The sequence below is a fragment of the Carlito syrichta genome, unplaced genomic scaffold (genome assembly GCF_000164805.1).
Source record: "Carlito syrichta isolate Samal-C Ts95f unplaced genomic scaffold, Tarsius_syrichta-2.0.1 Scaffold304031, whole genome shotgun sequence".
Taxonomy (NCBI): domain Eukaryota; kingdom Metazoa; phylum Chordata; class Mammalia; order Primates; family Tarsiidae; genus Carlito; species Carlito syrichta.
The window spans coordinates 517,355-528,808 of record NW_007248127.1 but is presented as its reverse complement, the minus strand read 5'-3'; the positions used below and the strand labels follow the sequence as shown (position 1 = coordinate 528,808).

Here is an 11,454-nt window from a genome sequence, read left to right as displayed (position 1 = left end):
AGGTGGGTCTCGAACCCACGGGCTCAGGCAGTCCACTCACCTCAGCCTCCCAAGGCGCGGGATTACAGGCTGAGGTGAGTTAGCCTTTCCAACTTGGAAAACAAGATTTCAGGAGTTCTGTCAGCTGCCTCTGTCCCCGAGTTTTCGTATGTGTTTGTATTGTTTGTTCACGAATTCACCCACCAGTCATGCAATGAGCACCTTCTAGGAACCAGGCTCTGTGCCAGGCATGAGATATGATGCAGGACCAGACAGGCACATTCCAGACCCCCATGGAGCCCGCTGGGGGAGACAATTAAACATGCAGTTGCAGCCCATGGAGGAGGGGCTGTGGGGAGAAGGGGGTATGGGGCCAAGGCACATGCAGATGTTGGACAAGTGACAGGTAGGCTGACACATGGAGGCCCAGTACATGTGCTTGCTAGGGGTGGGAAGCAGAAGTGTCCAAGGCAGAGGACCAGGGCTGGGCACAAAGCCTGGGGCAAGAGAGAAGGTGGTGCATCTAAAACACTGAGGCTCAGGCTGGTTGGGATGTTGAGTGACAGAGGGAAGGAGAGGTGGGAGGGGATGGTGGGGGAGAGGGACAGCAGCTCATGACAGAGCTGTGGGCAGAGTTGAGGACAGTGACCTTTAGATAGGGTAGGGACATGACTGCACTTTGCATTTTAGAAAGATGACTTTGATGGCAGGAGGATGGGGGAAGGCGTCACTGGGGGCACAGTGGCATCCTAGCTTGAGACATGGTCAGGGACTGGAGAGGAGTCACAGAATTGGCCGCGTCCTGTTCCTGCCTTCCCTCCCCTTCTCTCGGCTTCAGGTGTCTGACTCCCCTTCTCTGCTCTGCCAGGTAACTACACCTCCCGGGTCTGGGAATATTCCTCCACCATCCAGAACTCTGACAACGACCTACCTGCTGTCCAGGGCAGCTCCTCCTTCTCCCTGAAAGGTGAGCTTCTCCCCTCACTCCTTGCTACTTCCCCCCAACCTTTGTGCCAGCTCCTCCCTCCCTCAAGAGGAGAGCGCCCTGGCCTGAGAGCCCAGGAGATGCCGCCATGGTCTCGGCTGTAAAGGAGGCCAGGGTGGGGCTGGACCACATCAGCATTCCTTGGGGGTGGTTTCACCATACACTAGTTCCTAATGATGCCCAGGTCTCAGTGGGCAGGAAGGTGGGACATGCCACACCCACGGCACCCCCCACCTCCTAGATCTCTCAGGTTCACCTTCTGGGGGTCTCTGTACTGCAGAGAGTTTATTGAACTCCTAGTTGACTCTAGAACCTTGTGGCCACGTGGTGCCTGCCCAGATCCCACAGAGCCACATTCCTGCAGAAATCCCTTTGGAAAAGGCAGGACTGGGTGACCTCCAAGGTCCTCCAAGTCTGATCCTTCTTTCTACACCCTGTCCTCACCTGTCTGCTATGTCCCCAGCACTCTTTGGAAGGATGAGTGGTCAATGCCTCCTGTTCCCTGGGGTTGGGATCATCCTAACCATACCCCAGGCTCTCTCATCTCTCCCAGGGATAGCTCTGGTGGGAGAAACCCTTCCCTCTTCTAGAACCCAAGACATATAGCCTGGAAGACAGTATCAGCAGGTTGGGAGGGCCCGGGAGAGAGAGGAGGAAAGGCGTTATGCAGGGCAGACATACCCCTAGCAGTAGGCTTTGAGGGAGCTTTATCACCCATCCTGGGGCCTAGACTATACCCAGGGCCTGGATTCTTGGAGCTACCAGCAAGGTGAAGGAGAAGGGAATATGAGTAGAGGGTCCCAGCCTGCAGAACCCTTGGCGATGTCATCCCTAAGCCAAGCCTGGGGAGCTCTGGGACTTGTCTTGGCCTGTCTGGCTTTCAGCAGTTGCCTTCCTGCTCTCTGGGCAAGCCTGGACCAAAGGCTATGTGGCAGGCAAGGTGGCTTCCCTCGGATGTGATTTGGAGCTTTCACACTCCCCATCAGCCTGTGTAGACCCTCCCATGTTAGGTTTTGGAGTAGGAAAACTTCTTCTCAAACACACTCGACCCTGAAGGAAGGACCAGGCACGCCTATTCTGACCTGCATGTGTATCAACTCACCAGGCTGGCTTGGAATGGCCTTGGACAGGAGGTTCTGGACAGGGGATGCCCTGTATGGGAAGAGAACCCTCACCTGCGTGAACTGACCCCATGCGTACCCACTCCAGCAGCTCTGGTGGCAGAGTATCTTCAGGGCTGCCAGGGCCAGTCCCCAAGGCTGAGTGATGGCTGTGGAGAGAGGTGGCCCCAGAGTGAGGCATGAGTCCTTTTGGCCTCTTCTGGGACCAGCACCATGCCACTAATGCCTCTCTCTCTCCCTCCCAGCAGGCCCTAGGAAAACCCCCTATCAGTTCACCACCCTGGGACAGGCCACTGCAGAGTTTTCCAAACCACTGGACCGCAGTGGGCTGTTTAAAAACAATCCCGGTACCTGCCTGTGTTCCCATCCCTCCCCTTTCCTCTCCCACAGCGGGAAAGGTGGGACGTTCTATGGGGCTCTCTGCCACTTCTAGGGTGTCCTGGTCCCTCCTCCCCAGAGCTCCCTGGAAGAGGGATGCATGCCCTTCCTGCCACCCCTAGCTCACTCTCTGTCTGGACTTCTGCCTGCTGCATAAGGCTGGTCTCCTGGGTCACTCCAACCCCAACCCCAACCCCATCCCCATCCCCAACCCCATCCCCATCCCCCCCCATGGCTGGTATAGGATTTTCTTTTGGGGAACTGAGAGGTGCGGCCTGAATTCCCCCTCTCAATTTCCACTCGGGATCCATGGAATCCCATTTCCAAGGCTATCTTCACCCCCAGATGCAGGAAGAAGCCTGGGTTCTCCGCTCTGTCTCCTGCCCCTGCCCCTTTGCTCAGTGCCAACCTGGGAAGGGCCAGCCCAGCTGGCAGCCTGGCAGTGCTCCGGACCCAATCTGGTCATTCTTACTTGGAGCAGGGCAAGACAGGGACTTCCCTAAGGCAGGCTGCAGCCTCACTGGATAGGACTCTGGTCCAGGACAAACCTGTTTATTTCCTAAGTTCCCTGTGTCCGCATCATGGCCTATTTCTTCCCAGGTACCACTGCCTGTCCCTGTAGGCTCATGGCTGACACCGAGTGCTTTTTGCTGTTCTGCGTACCAGAGCTCCTTAGAAAAGCCTCTGAGCTGAGGGGCATGGGACATGGCAGCCCCACCCTCGCCCCATACCTTCACAACCGAGCCCAGAGAATGCCTTCTGCTCTGGGCTGCTCGGGCTTGCCATCCCAACCACACTGGCAAATTTGTGCTCTTCTCTGGGTCCCAGTCTCTGACTGGTGAAATGGGAGAGGCAGTGGAGTCAGGCAGAAGAAACATGAATATGAGTATTTGAGTCCGGCAAAACAAGTTTTTGAATCCTGACTGCTACTCATAAGCTGTGTGACTCGGGCAAACCGCTGGGCTCACAGAGGCGGGGGCTGGGCTGGATGAGGAGATGGATGCACAGTCCCCCCAGCACAGTGCTTGGCACGAATGGGGCTCAGTGAAGGCGGAACATTGTCCAACCTGCATGGGGGTGTGGAAGTGAGTGCCTCCTGCCCGGAAGTCCTAGAGGTTGCGTTTAGCAAAAGAAACTCCTGGGCTCCAGGGAGAGGGGAGCCCATGGTATGAACCTTCAGGGAGGGTGCGTGGAAGTCCCCACAGAACAGTGTGATGTGGACCCAGATTTGGAGATGACACTCCTTGGCTGGCTGCCTGGCCCAGCCCACCTGGCCAGCTCCTCCTCCTCCTGTCTGCCTCGCTGCTTCCCAGGATTTTCCATTGCATTGTGGCACTGGCCTCTTCAAGTGGCTACGTTTGGTAATGGGCTGGATGATACTTGGTGGCCACTCTGGAGCAGGCAGCCATGCTGCTCCAGTCCTGTGGGCCCCTGATCACCTGCTGGTGCTCCCTCTGACCGGAGTTTCTTGTCTTCTCAGGCTATCCCTCCCTCATGCGGAGCCAGACCCCCAAGGCCCAACCCCAGACTTGGAAATCGGGCAAGCAGACTTTGCTGGTGAGTGGGGTACTGCTAGGAGCATCCGCCTAGGCACAGGCAGATCCAGAGACCTGAGCACTGAAGGGCCTTCCAGGGGCAACCAGTCTTCACATGCCCAGAGCCTGTGGGAGGATAATGACATCTCTGGGCCATGGGGTGGAGGGAGGAGGCAGCAGTGGCCTGAGTATTTGCATACAACAACGGTAGTAGAGACCTAGGGCTAACAGGCAGGAGGCCTGGCTGAACATACACTCCCTGGGCCTCAGTTTTCTAATCTGTAAAGTGGGCAGCCCTGGTTTTTTCAGTTGGTAAATGGTTGTTGGTGTCCATGCTTGTGGAGTGACAGCTTGGTTTCTACCAGCTCTGGGCTGTAAAACACTCAGTCCAGTGGACAGGTATGCTAGAGATGGGCCCCACCTCTCTGGGGCAGTTCCCCAGCTCTTGACAGCATAGATGCCATTACAGTGATGATATGGGGGTGGAAGGCTGGACAGTTAGGGATAGATATATTTAGGGTTCGATGTCTAATGGCCCTAAGCCAGGGGCACGAGAAGGCAGCATGACAGGGAAGTGTGGCCTTGGGGTTCAGACCATCTGCTGCCTGTGGGATCCTGGATGAGTCAGATGCCCTCCCTGGGACTCTGTCTTTTGCTTTTTTAATATGAGTGCTGAGATGACCCCTAATGCCCTTTAGACTTGACATGCCCGACCTCTGCCCAAGACCTACTGATCAGGGCCTGTCGTTTACATGCTGAGCCTGCCGGAAGGCCTGTCCTGGGCCCTGATGAGAGAGCTCTGGCATGTGGGTGGCATCAGGGACTCTGCTGGAATGGGGGCTGGAGCCCCTGGCTCTCACTGTCTTTGCATTTGGAGGTCAAAGCGTGGGGAGGCGATTTGCTCTGGACCACATAGCGGCTGGGGCTGGTTTAATTGGAGAGAATCTTTAATTTGCTGGCGAGGGGAGCTAAGGGATTGTGTGTGTAATTTGGAGCCGGGCCCAGGGGCACTGCAACAGCAGGACTGCAGAAAGCAGATATGGGGAGAAAAAAGATTTCTGTTCCTAGATTTGGTCCTTCCTTTCCCTACCACATGCTTTTCCACCCTCCCAGAGCCTGGGTCCCCGAAGAGAAGGCTCATCAGAGCCATAAGACCCATGGAAGAAAGGGTCCTGATGTCCAGCCAGCACCCACCACTGGGAGAATGGGGGCAGGTGCTGGTGAACAGAGAGGCTGGCCTGGGAGTCAGGAAGGTGGGGTTGGCCTCAGCCTTCTCACTCACTTGCTGTGTAAAAGCCGATGTGAGTCATTCTTCCTCTGTGTCTCAGTTCCCCTATCTGTAACATAAACCGAATGACCTGGATGATTTCAGAGTCCTTCTAACTCTCATGTGCTGTGACTCTGAGCCAGAAAGGAGACAGGAGGGTGAGGGAGTACCCTATCAGGATGTCGTGGGGCCATGTTCCTACCCACCCACCATCCAGGTTCTTAACCAAACGGCACCATTCACCAACCTGCAGTCCCTATTGCTGACCTGGCCTTCCTGAAAGAAAGGCTTCAACTGCTTCCACATCTCATGGATTCTGCCTTACAGACTGCTCTGGGGTCCAGGCTAGGCTCCCGGGGATCAGGAGACCTAGCTCCTTGCCCTGCTCTGCCATGGAGTACTGCATGACTTTGTCTTCTAAGTCCTTTTCCCTCCTCGAGTCTAGTCTCTTCCTTTGTTTAGTACTTGGTTAACCAAGTCTGAGCTAAGGACCTTCAGCCCTGGCATTCCACGGGCCCCCTGAACCCTGCTGTGGACCAGATGTAAGCAAAGAGCTGGCCAGGAGATGCACATTCCCCAGCAGACAGGGCCAAGGGCTGGGGCTGCGAACACCTTGGGTGGGTGTGTGTGGTGTGGGGATGGTGTTTCCCATTTGAGGGCTCCTTGGGGTGTGGGGCTGGGCTCAGTCTCTGACCCCGCTCAGGGGTAAGTCCACTCCCTGGGACCCTCCAGGGGCTGATGGTGCCCGCCCAGGCAGGTCGCAGCTAAATTCTGCTCTTCCACTCCAGCCTGAAAGGCTGCCTTCTCAGGGCCCCCAGGAAGAGATGGGGGAGGGGTGCTGATTTTGTGAAATTCCTGGGAGATGTGAGACACAGAGAAGCCTGGGAGAGTTGTTACTGAATACCAAGGGAGGCAGGCTGAGGGAGGAATGGGGCTGGGGAGAGCCTGGAGCCACATTGGTAGGGCAGTTGTTTGCCCTCTCTGCACCCCTTCTGTCAGGGAGAATTACTGAGAGAAGCAAACACAGGAAGCCCTTGCAACGTGAGAAGTGATGCCAAGACACAAGACGCAGGGGTGTTGGGGGTGTGACCTTTGGAGCCAGCCTGCTGGGCCAGGATTCCTGCCCTCTACTTACCAGCTGAGTGACCTTGGGCAGGCTGCCTGGCCTCTCTGTGCCTTGATTTGTTCAACTATAAAATGGATATGATAATAGTAATCCATTTAATTGGGTGGTTGTAAAAATTAAATGAGTCCATCCATCTAAAGCTCTTGGCACAGTGCTATGAAGTTCTGAAGGGTAGAAAGTGCTGGATAAATGGTAGCTATGGTAGCACTGGGAGGGCATTCCCGGGCCGTGGAAAGTTGGACCAGTCTGATGGGGAGCTGAAGTTCAAGTTCACCAAGAAACTGCTGGGCATGAACTCTAATTGGGACTCGAACCTGGAGGTTCTGATAACATTAGGGCCCAACCCCTGACCACAGGATGGATAGATCTTGTGGGTCAGACCACAAGGCCCCTAGAATTGTTGGAATTTGGATCTCTGCTGCCTCCTGGGGGGATGTTGGGGTAGGCTGGGCTCAGCTGCCACCTGGCCTCCCTAACCACTCTCGTTTCCCCCTGCAGTCTCACTACCGGCCGTTCTACGTCAACAAAGGCAACGGGATCGGCTCCAATGAGGCCCCATGAGCCCTGGGCAGGCAGAACAAGGCGCCACAGCCCCACCCTCCCTACTGATCCTGCTGCTCATGCCTTCTAAGCTACCGTGCTCATCTGGGTGGGAGGGAGCCTGCCCCTGCGCTGCTCACCCAGCCCCCCCACCAGTCTCTCAGGGCCCTGGCCTGCTGTCTCCAGACCTGTTGACTCTTTCTTCCCAAGACCCCCTCCCCTGAGGCCTGGCCAGGTCGACTGCCCACGTCCCACCCTCCTAGCCCCACCTCCTGCCTCCCAGAAGCCTGGCTCTACCAACAGGCAGGGCCTGCGGGTCCTCTCTGGTCCTACCTATCAACGCCTGGCCGGCCTGGCAGGACCTGCAGCCTGTGGCCACCACAGAGGGAAGCCTCCCGGGCCATGGGTCTCCATCACATCTGCTTGTGCTCCCTGGCAGGCAGGCTCTCCTGGCTGGCAGGATGATGTTAGCCGAGATGCTTCTTTTTTCCACCTGCCGGGAGAAGCTATTCAGAGTGACATAATCCACCCATGAAAATAGCGACTGGCCCACCACCCTGAGGAAGATGCTATTGACCTACAGAATTTCACGAATTTTGTAATGAAATTATGCATGGCATTCTTCCTGACAGTGGAAGGAGCGGCTGGGCTGGTAACAGCAGGTGTATTTACAAGGGTGCCTTCCACACTGCCCCACCCTCAGCTGCTGCCCTGTCCCTCTGACTATCCTCCACATTGCATGACACAGGACCCAGGGCTTGGAGGGGAGACCCAACTAGGAGTGGTGTGGTGGGGTCGCCCCTCCTCTCACCCCCATTCCGGGCCTATGGGGGCTATGGGTGGGTGGGCCAGCCTGCAGGGGTGGGGGAGGAGACCTTTAGCTTGGGCTTCCCCTCCAGAATAAACCATCAGTCATGTCTCTCATACTGAGTGAGCATTTCCCTGGGGTCCCCAGAGGGCCTGGCTAAAGTTCTTTTAAACACAGTTTTCCTCTGACATGTGTATGGGCAGGAGCCTGGGCTGGGGGGAGGCTGACCTTGGCTTGCAAGGAGCACATGGAAGAATGACAGTGGGGTGTGGGCCTGGAGTATGCTGGTCTGAGTGCTCAGATCTCTGAGTCCCGACTCTGGGCTGGGCTGGCAGGAGGAGGGGCCAGGACCTGTGTGGACCTGTAACCCAGCACACTCTGACACTCGCGCAGAGACTGGAGTGGAGCTGACCAGAGTTTTGAGACCTGAGGGACTTCTCGCTGGCAGGAGGGCCTGCTTGTCAGAGGCACCCACTGCTGAAGCTGGCGGGAGAGCCAGGGTACAGAGGGCAGTACTATCCTGGGCTTGGAGATGGAGTCTGGGGATGAGGCCTTCTAGTCCCTGAGAGCCCAGGGAGGTGCTGGTCAGGGAAGGCTTCCTGGAAGAGGTAAGTAAGCCAGGAGGAAGCGTGAGAGTAGAGAGGGAAGAAGGTGCAAAAAGCCGACACCCTTTTCCCTGGTGTAGTGGAGACAACCACGCCCCTCCGTTCTCACTGTCCTTCCTCACGCTGAGGACCAAACAATACCAGAGGAGCATTCCCCCACCCAAGTAAAAATCCTTAAATAATCTGGCTGCTGGTCCCTCTTTGGGGGTCCCTGCTGGGCCAGGGGAGCCGTGGGAGCCCAGCCAGTGGCCAGGCTTCCTGGGAGGGACTCCTGGGGATCAGAAAGGGAAGGGAGAAATGCAAAAGAAGAGAAAGAAGCAGGAGAGAGGAATGGAGGAAGGAAAGAGAGTAGGGGTTATGCATGTCTGTGGAAGACCCTTAGGGCTGTCAGGAGAGACCACCAAAGGTTGGACTGGCATACTTTGGCCACCTCAGGGCCTCCCTTGGCAGCTGGGACTGCAATGTCACTGGGATTGGCTGCTTCTCCCCCTAACCCCCTGCCCTGGGTGCTGGCTCCCCCAGGCAACGGCCTCTGAGGAGCGATCCCTTCTGGGTGTCCCAGCAGGTCTACCTCTGTGGGCGCCTGTGTCCTGCAGCCCCCCATTACTTGCTTGAGGACCTGCAGTCCCTGGAGTTGTGACCATTAGGAAAGCCACATATGTGGGCTCCAGAGATACCCAGGCTCCCGGAGCAGGGCTCTGGCCACGAGGGACTCCCGGTTCTCTGGGCCCTGCCCTAAGCCAGCCAGCTCCAGAGGAGAGGAGTGGATGGGAACCCTGGACTGGCTGAAGTTCCCAGGCCAGGGAAAGCTGTGGTGGACCGCCAGACCCTTGCCTGCCCTGGGCCCAGGCCTCACCAGGGGCTGCAACCTGCCTCATGGAGGCTGGCACGTGGGAAGTCAGGAAGACTGTGGTGTGGGAAGCCTGAGCCCTCTGCTGAGAGCTGGGGGGATGCCCCAGCATTGCGCTCCCCCGATCAGTCCCCACCAGTTCCATCATCCTCAGAGCTGTGATTATCAAGCAATCAAGGGAATCCTTTCTTCCTGGTTCTTGAGAAGGCCTCCCTCCACAGCATGAGTGAACACAGGATGACTGCAGGTCCTGAGGGGTTCAGGGGAAGGGAGAGAAAGGAGAGCAGTGAGGCTCCATCTCCTCTGGCATTTCTCTCAGACTCAGGGCATGGTCTTGGCCCATGCTCTCCTGATCCTGTCCCCACCAACCCTGGGCTCAGGCAGTCCTTGGCGTGATGTGGGTAGCCCACTGGCGGACAAGGGAGGAGGGAGACAGGGCCAGGGCTCAGCAGGGAGCTGGGTAGTTGGGGGACCTGAACCTTTTCCTGGCTGGGTCTGATCTTCCCCATCTACAAAATGAGGGGTTTTCACTGGATCATTTCTAGGGTTCCTTTCCAGTTCTAAAAGTCTGTGAGGTAAAGACCGCAGCAAGGAAGGTTGGAAGAGACAGGAAAACTGAGCCTGGCCTGAGCCTGGGGCTCCAGGTTCAGGGCTGGGTTGAGGCAGACAAGACTTCCAAATCCCCAAGGCTCCCTTACTCAACCCCTGCCGCCTCTCCCTTCCTGCAGACCCTGTCAGGGCCGTGGGTCCCTATAGGAGAAATCTTCCCTGGCCAGAAAGGAGGAAGGCTGGGGACCCTGGAGGCTTCTGAACTCTGGGCCTCAGGGCCCACGGGAACATGGACTCTGTGATATCAGGAGCCATTCCATTGTGCTTTCCTAGAGCAGTGCCTGGCACATGAACAGGCCTTGGAGGCCAAAAAGCAGTCGTCTGGGAAGAGGAGGTGGGAGAGGAAGGTGACAAAAACAAGGGGAGTTGGACAGACATCCCCTGAGGGCCAGAGGACAGTGTGTGGAGCTGGAGCCAGATTCGCGGACTTGGAACCCTGGTGAAGCCAGCGGCCAGCCGTGTGACGAGGGGTCAAGCTGCCCACCCTGTCTGAGCCTCAGTAGGGACATCTTACAGGGCTGTGGTGAGCGACAAAAGCTGTGTGCAGCAACAATGACAACACCCCAACCTGGCTTTTCCTGTCCTTTTAAGTCTTCTCTACTTGCTAGGGGGGGACAGGGTGAGACAGCTGCGTCCGGCCCCAGGACCGGCACACGGGCTCCTGTAGTTCCAGACTTTGGCCAGCAGGTGGCAACATTTCACCGCAGCTAATGGACCCCCTCCCCAACCCAGGCGGTCGGGACTGGGTCCCACGACCCTTCCACAATGAGAGCCCCTTTTCTCCCCTCCTTCCGCACGAACTAAGTAGACCTTTCTGTCCTCGACTGAGGAATGTGTGACCGTGATGGCAGTCCCACCGTCTGAGTAGGAGCAAGGGGCTTGCCGCTCACCCCACCAGACCCTGCCCAGACCGGCATGGAATTCTGCAGGAGGGGCAGGGAGAGGGTTCCCCGTGTGGGTACTGGCCGTGGGCTCCCTCTGCAGGCGGCTGGCCTGAGGAGCGGGGTGGGCGGGCCCAGCAGGCTCGATGCTGCAGCTCCTGAGAGGGCGTGAGTCTGGCAGGGCTCCATCCAAGGCAGCGCACTGGGTAAAGAGCAAGACAGACAGCCAGAGTCCTCGAAATCCAGGGTGAGGGTCCACTGAGGGACTGCGAAGTGCAGAGCCCCTGACTTCTGTCGTTCTCGGACGTCCCACTTGCGATGTGGGAATGTTTTCACCTTCCTCCTGATGGACCGCGCAGGTCAGAACGGTGATGGGTGGGGCCATGGGAATACCTGTCCAGAGGGGAGGGCGCCAGGAGGCCGACTCATGTCCTGTCCTCTTTGCCATCAAACCCTCAAAGCACCTCCCAAGAGTGACGCAGGCCAAGAGTTTTCTCTTTCTGAGTATTGATTATTAAGTTTGAAAGGGAACTGTTGTTTGCCACATAAACAAGGGAGATAAGCGCTAATTGTTTAGTGGCTGTGCCAACTCCTGGTTCCTAAGTCATCACCCTGCCAAGGCTCAGGCCAAGAGGAAACCCAGGGAGGGGGTGGGGGCGGGGCTGGGCCCCTAGGGGCCAAACAGACAGTGGACAGGTGAGCCAGGGACCCCCTCCCCAAGGGATGAGAATGGTGTCTGTAATCCCCAAGTCTCTCGGGGGGGGGGGGCC

At 57.2% G+C, this 11,454-nt stretch overlaps 1 protein-coding gene across 2 annotated transcripts in view; it reads left to right on the top strand.

Annotated features, from left to right (window-relative positions):
* TRIM29 (tripartite motif containing 29) overlaps positions 1–7,106 on the top strand; it is a 26,249-nt gene extending 19,143 nt beyond the window's left edge. For both annotated transcript variants that reach the window (XM_008059421.2, XM_021713074.1), the window contains exons 7-9: positions 848–946; positions 3,944–4,020; positions 6,890–7,106. In XM_008059421.2, coding sequence (XP_008057612.1) covers positions 848–946; positions 3,944–4,020; positions 6,890–6,952 — 239 coding nt within the window. In that variant the 3' untranslated portion in view covers positions 6,953–7,106. The remainder of the gene's footprint in view (positions 1–847; positions 947–3,943; positions 4,021–6,889) is intronic.
* The last annotated feature ends 4,348 nt before the right edge of the window (positions 7,107–11,454 follow it).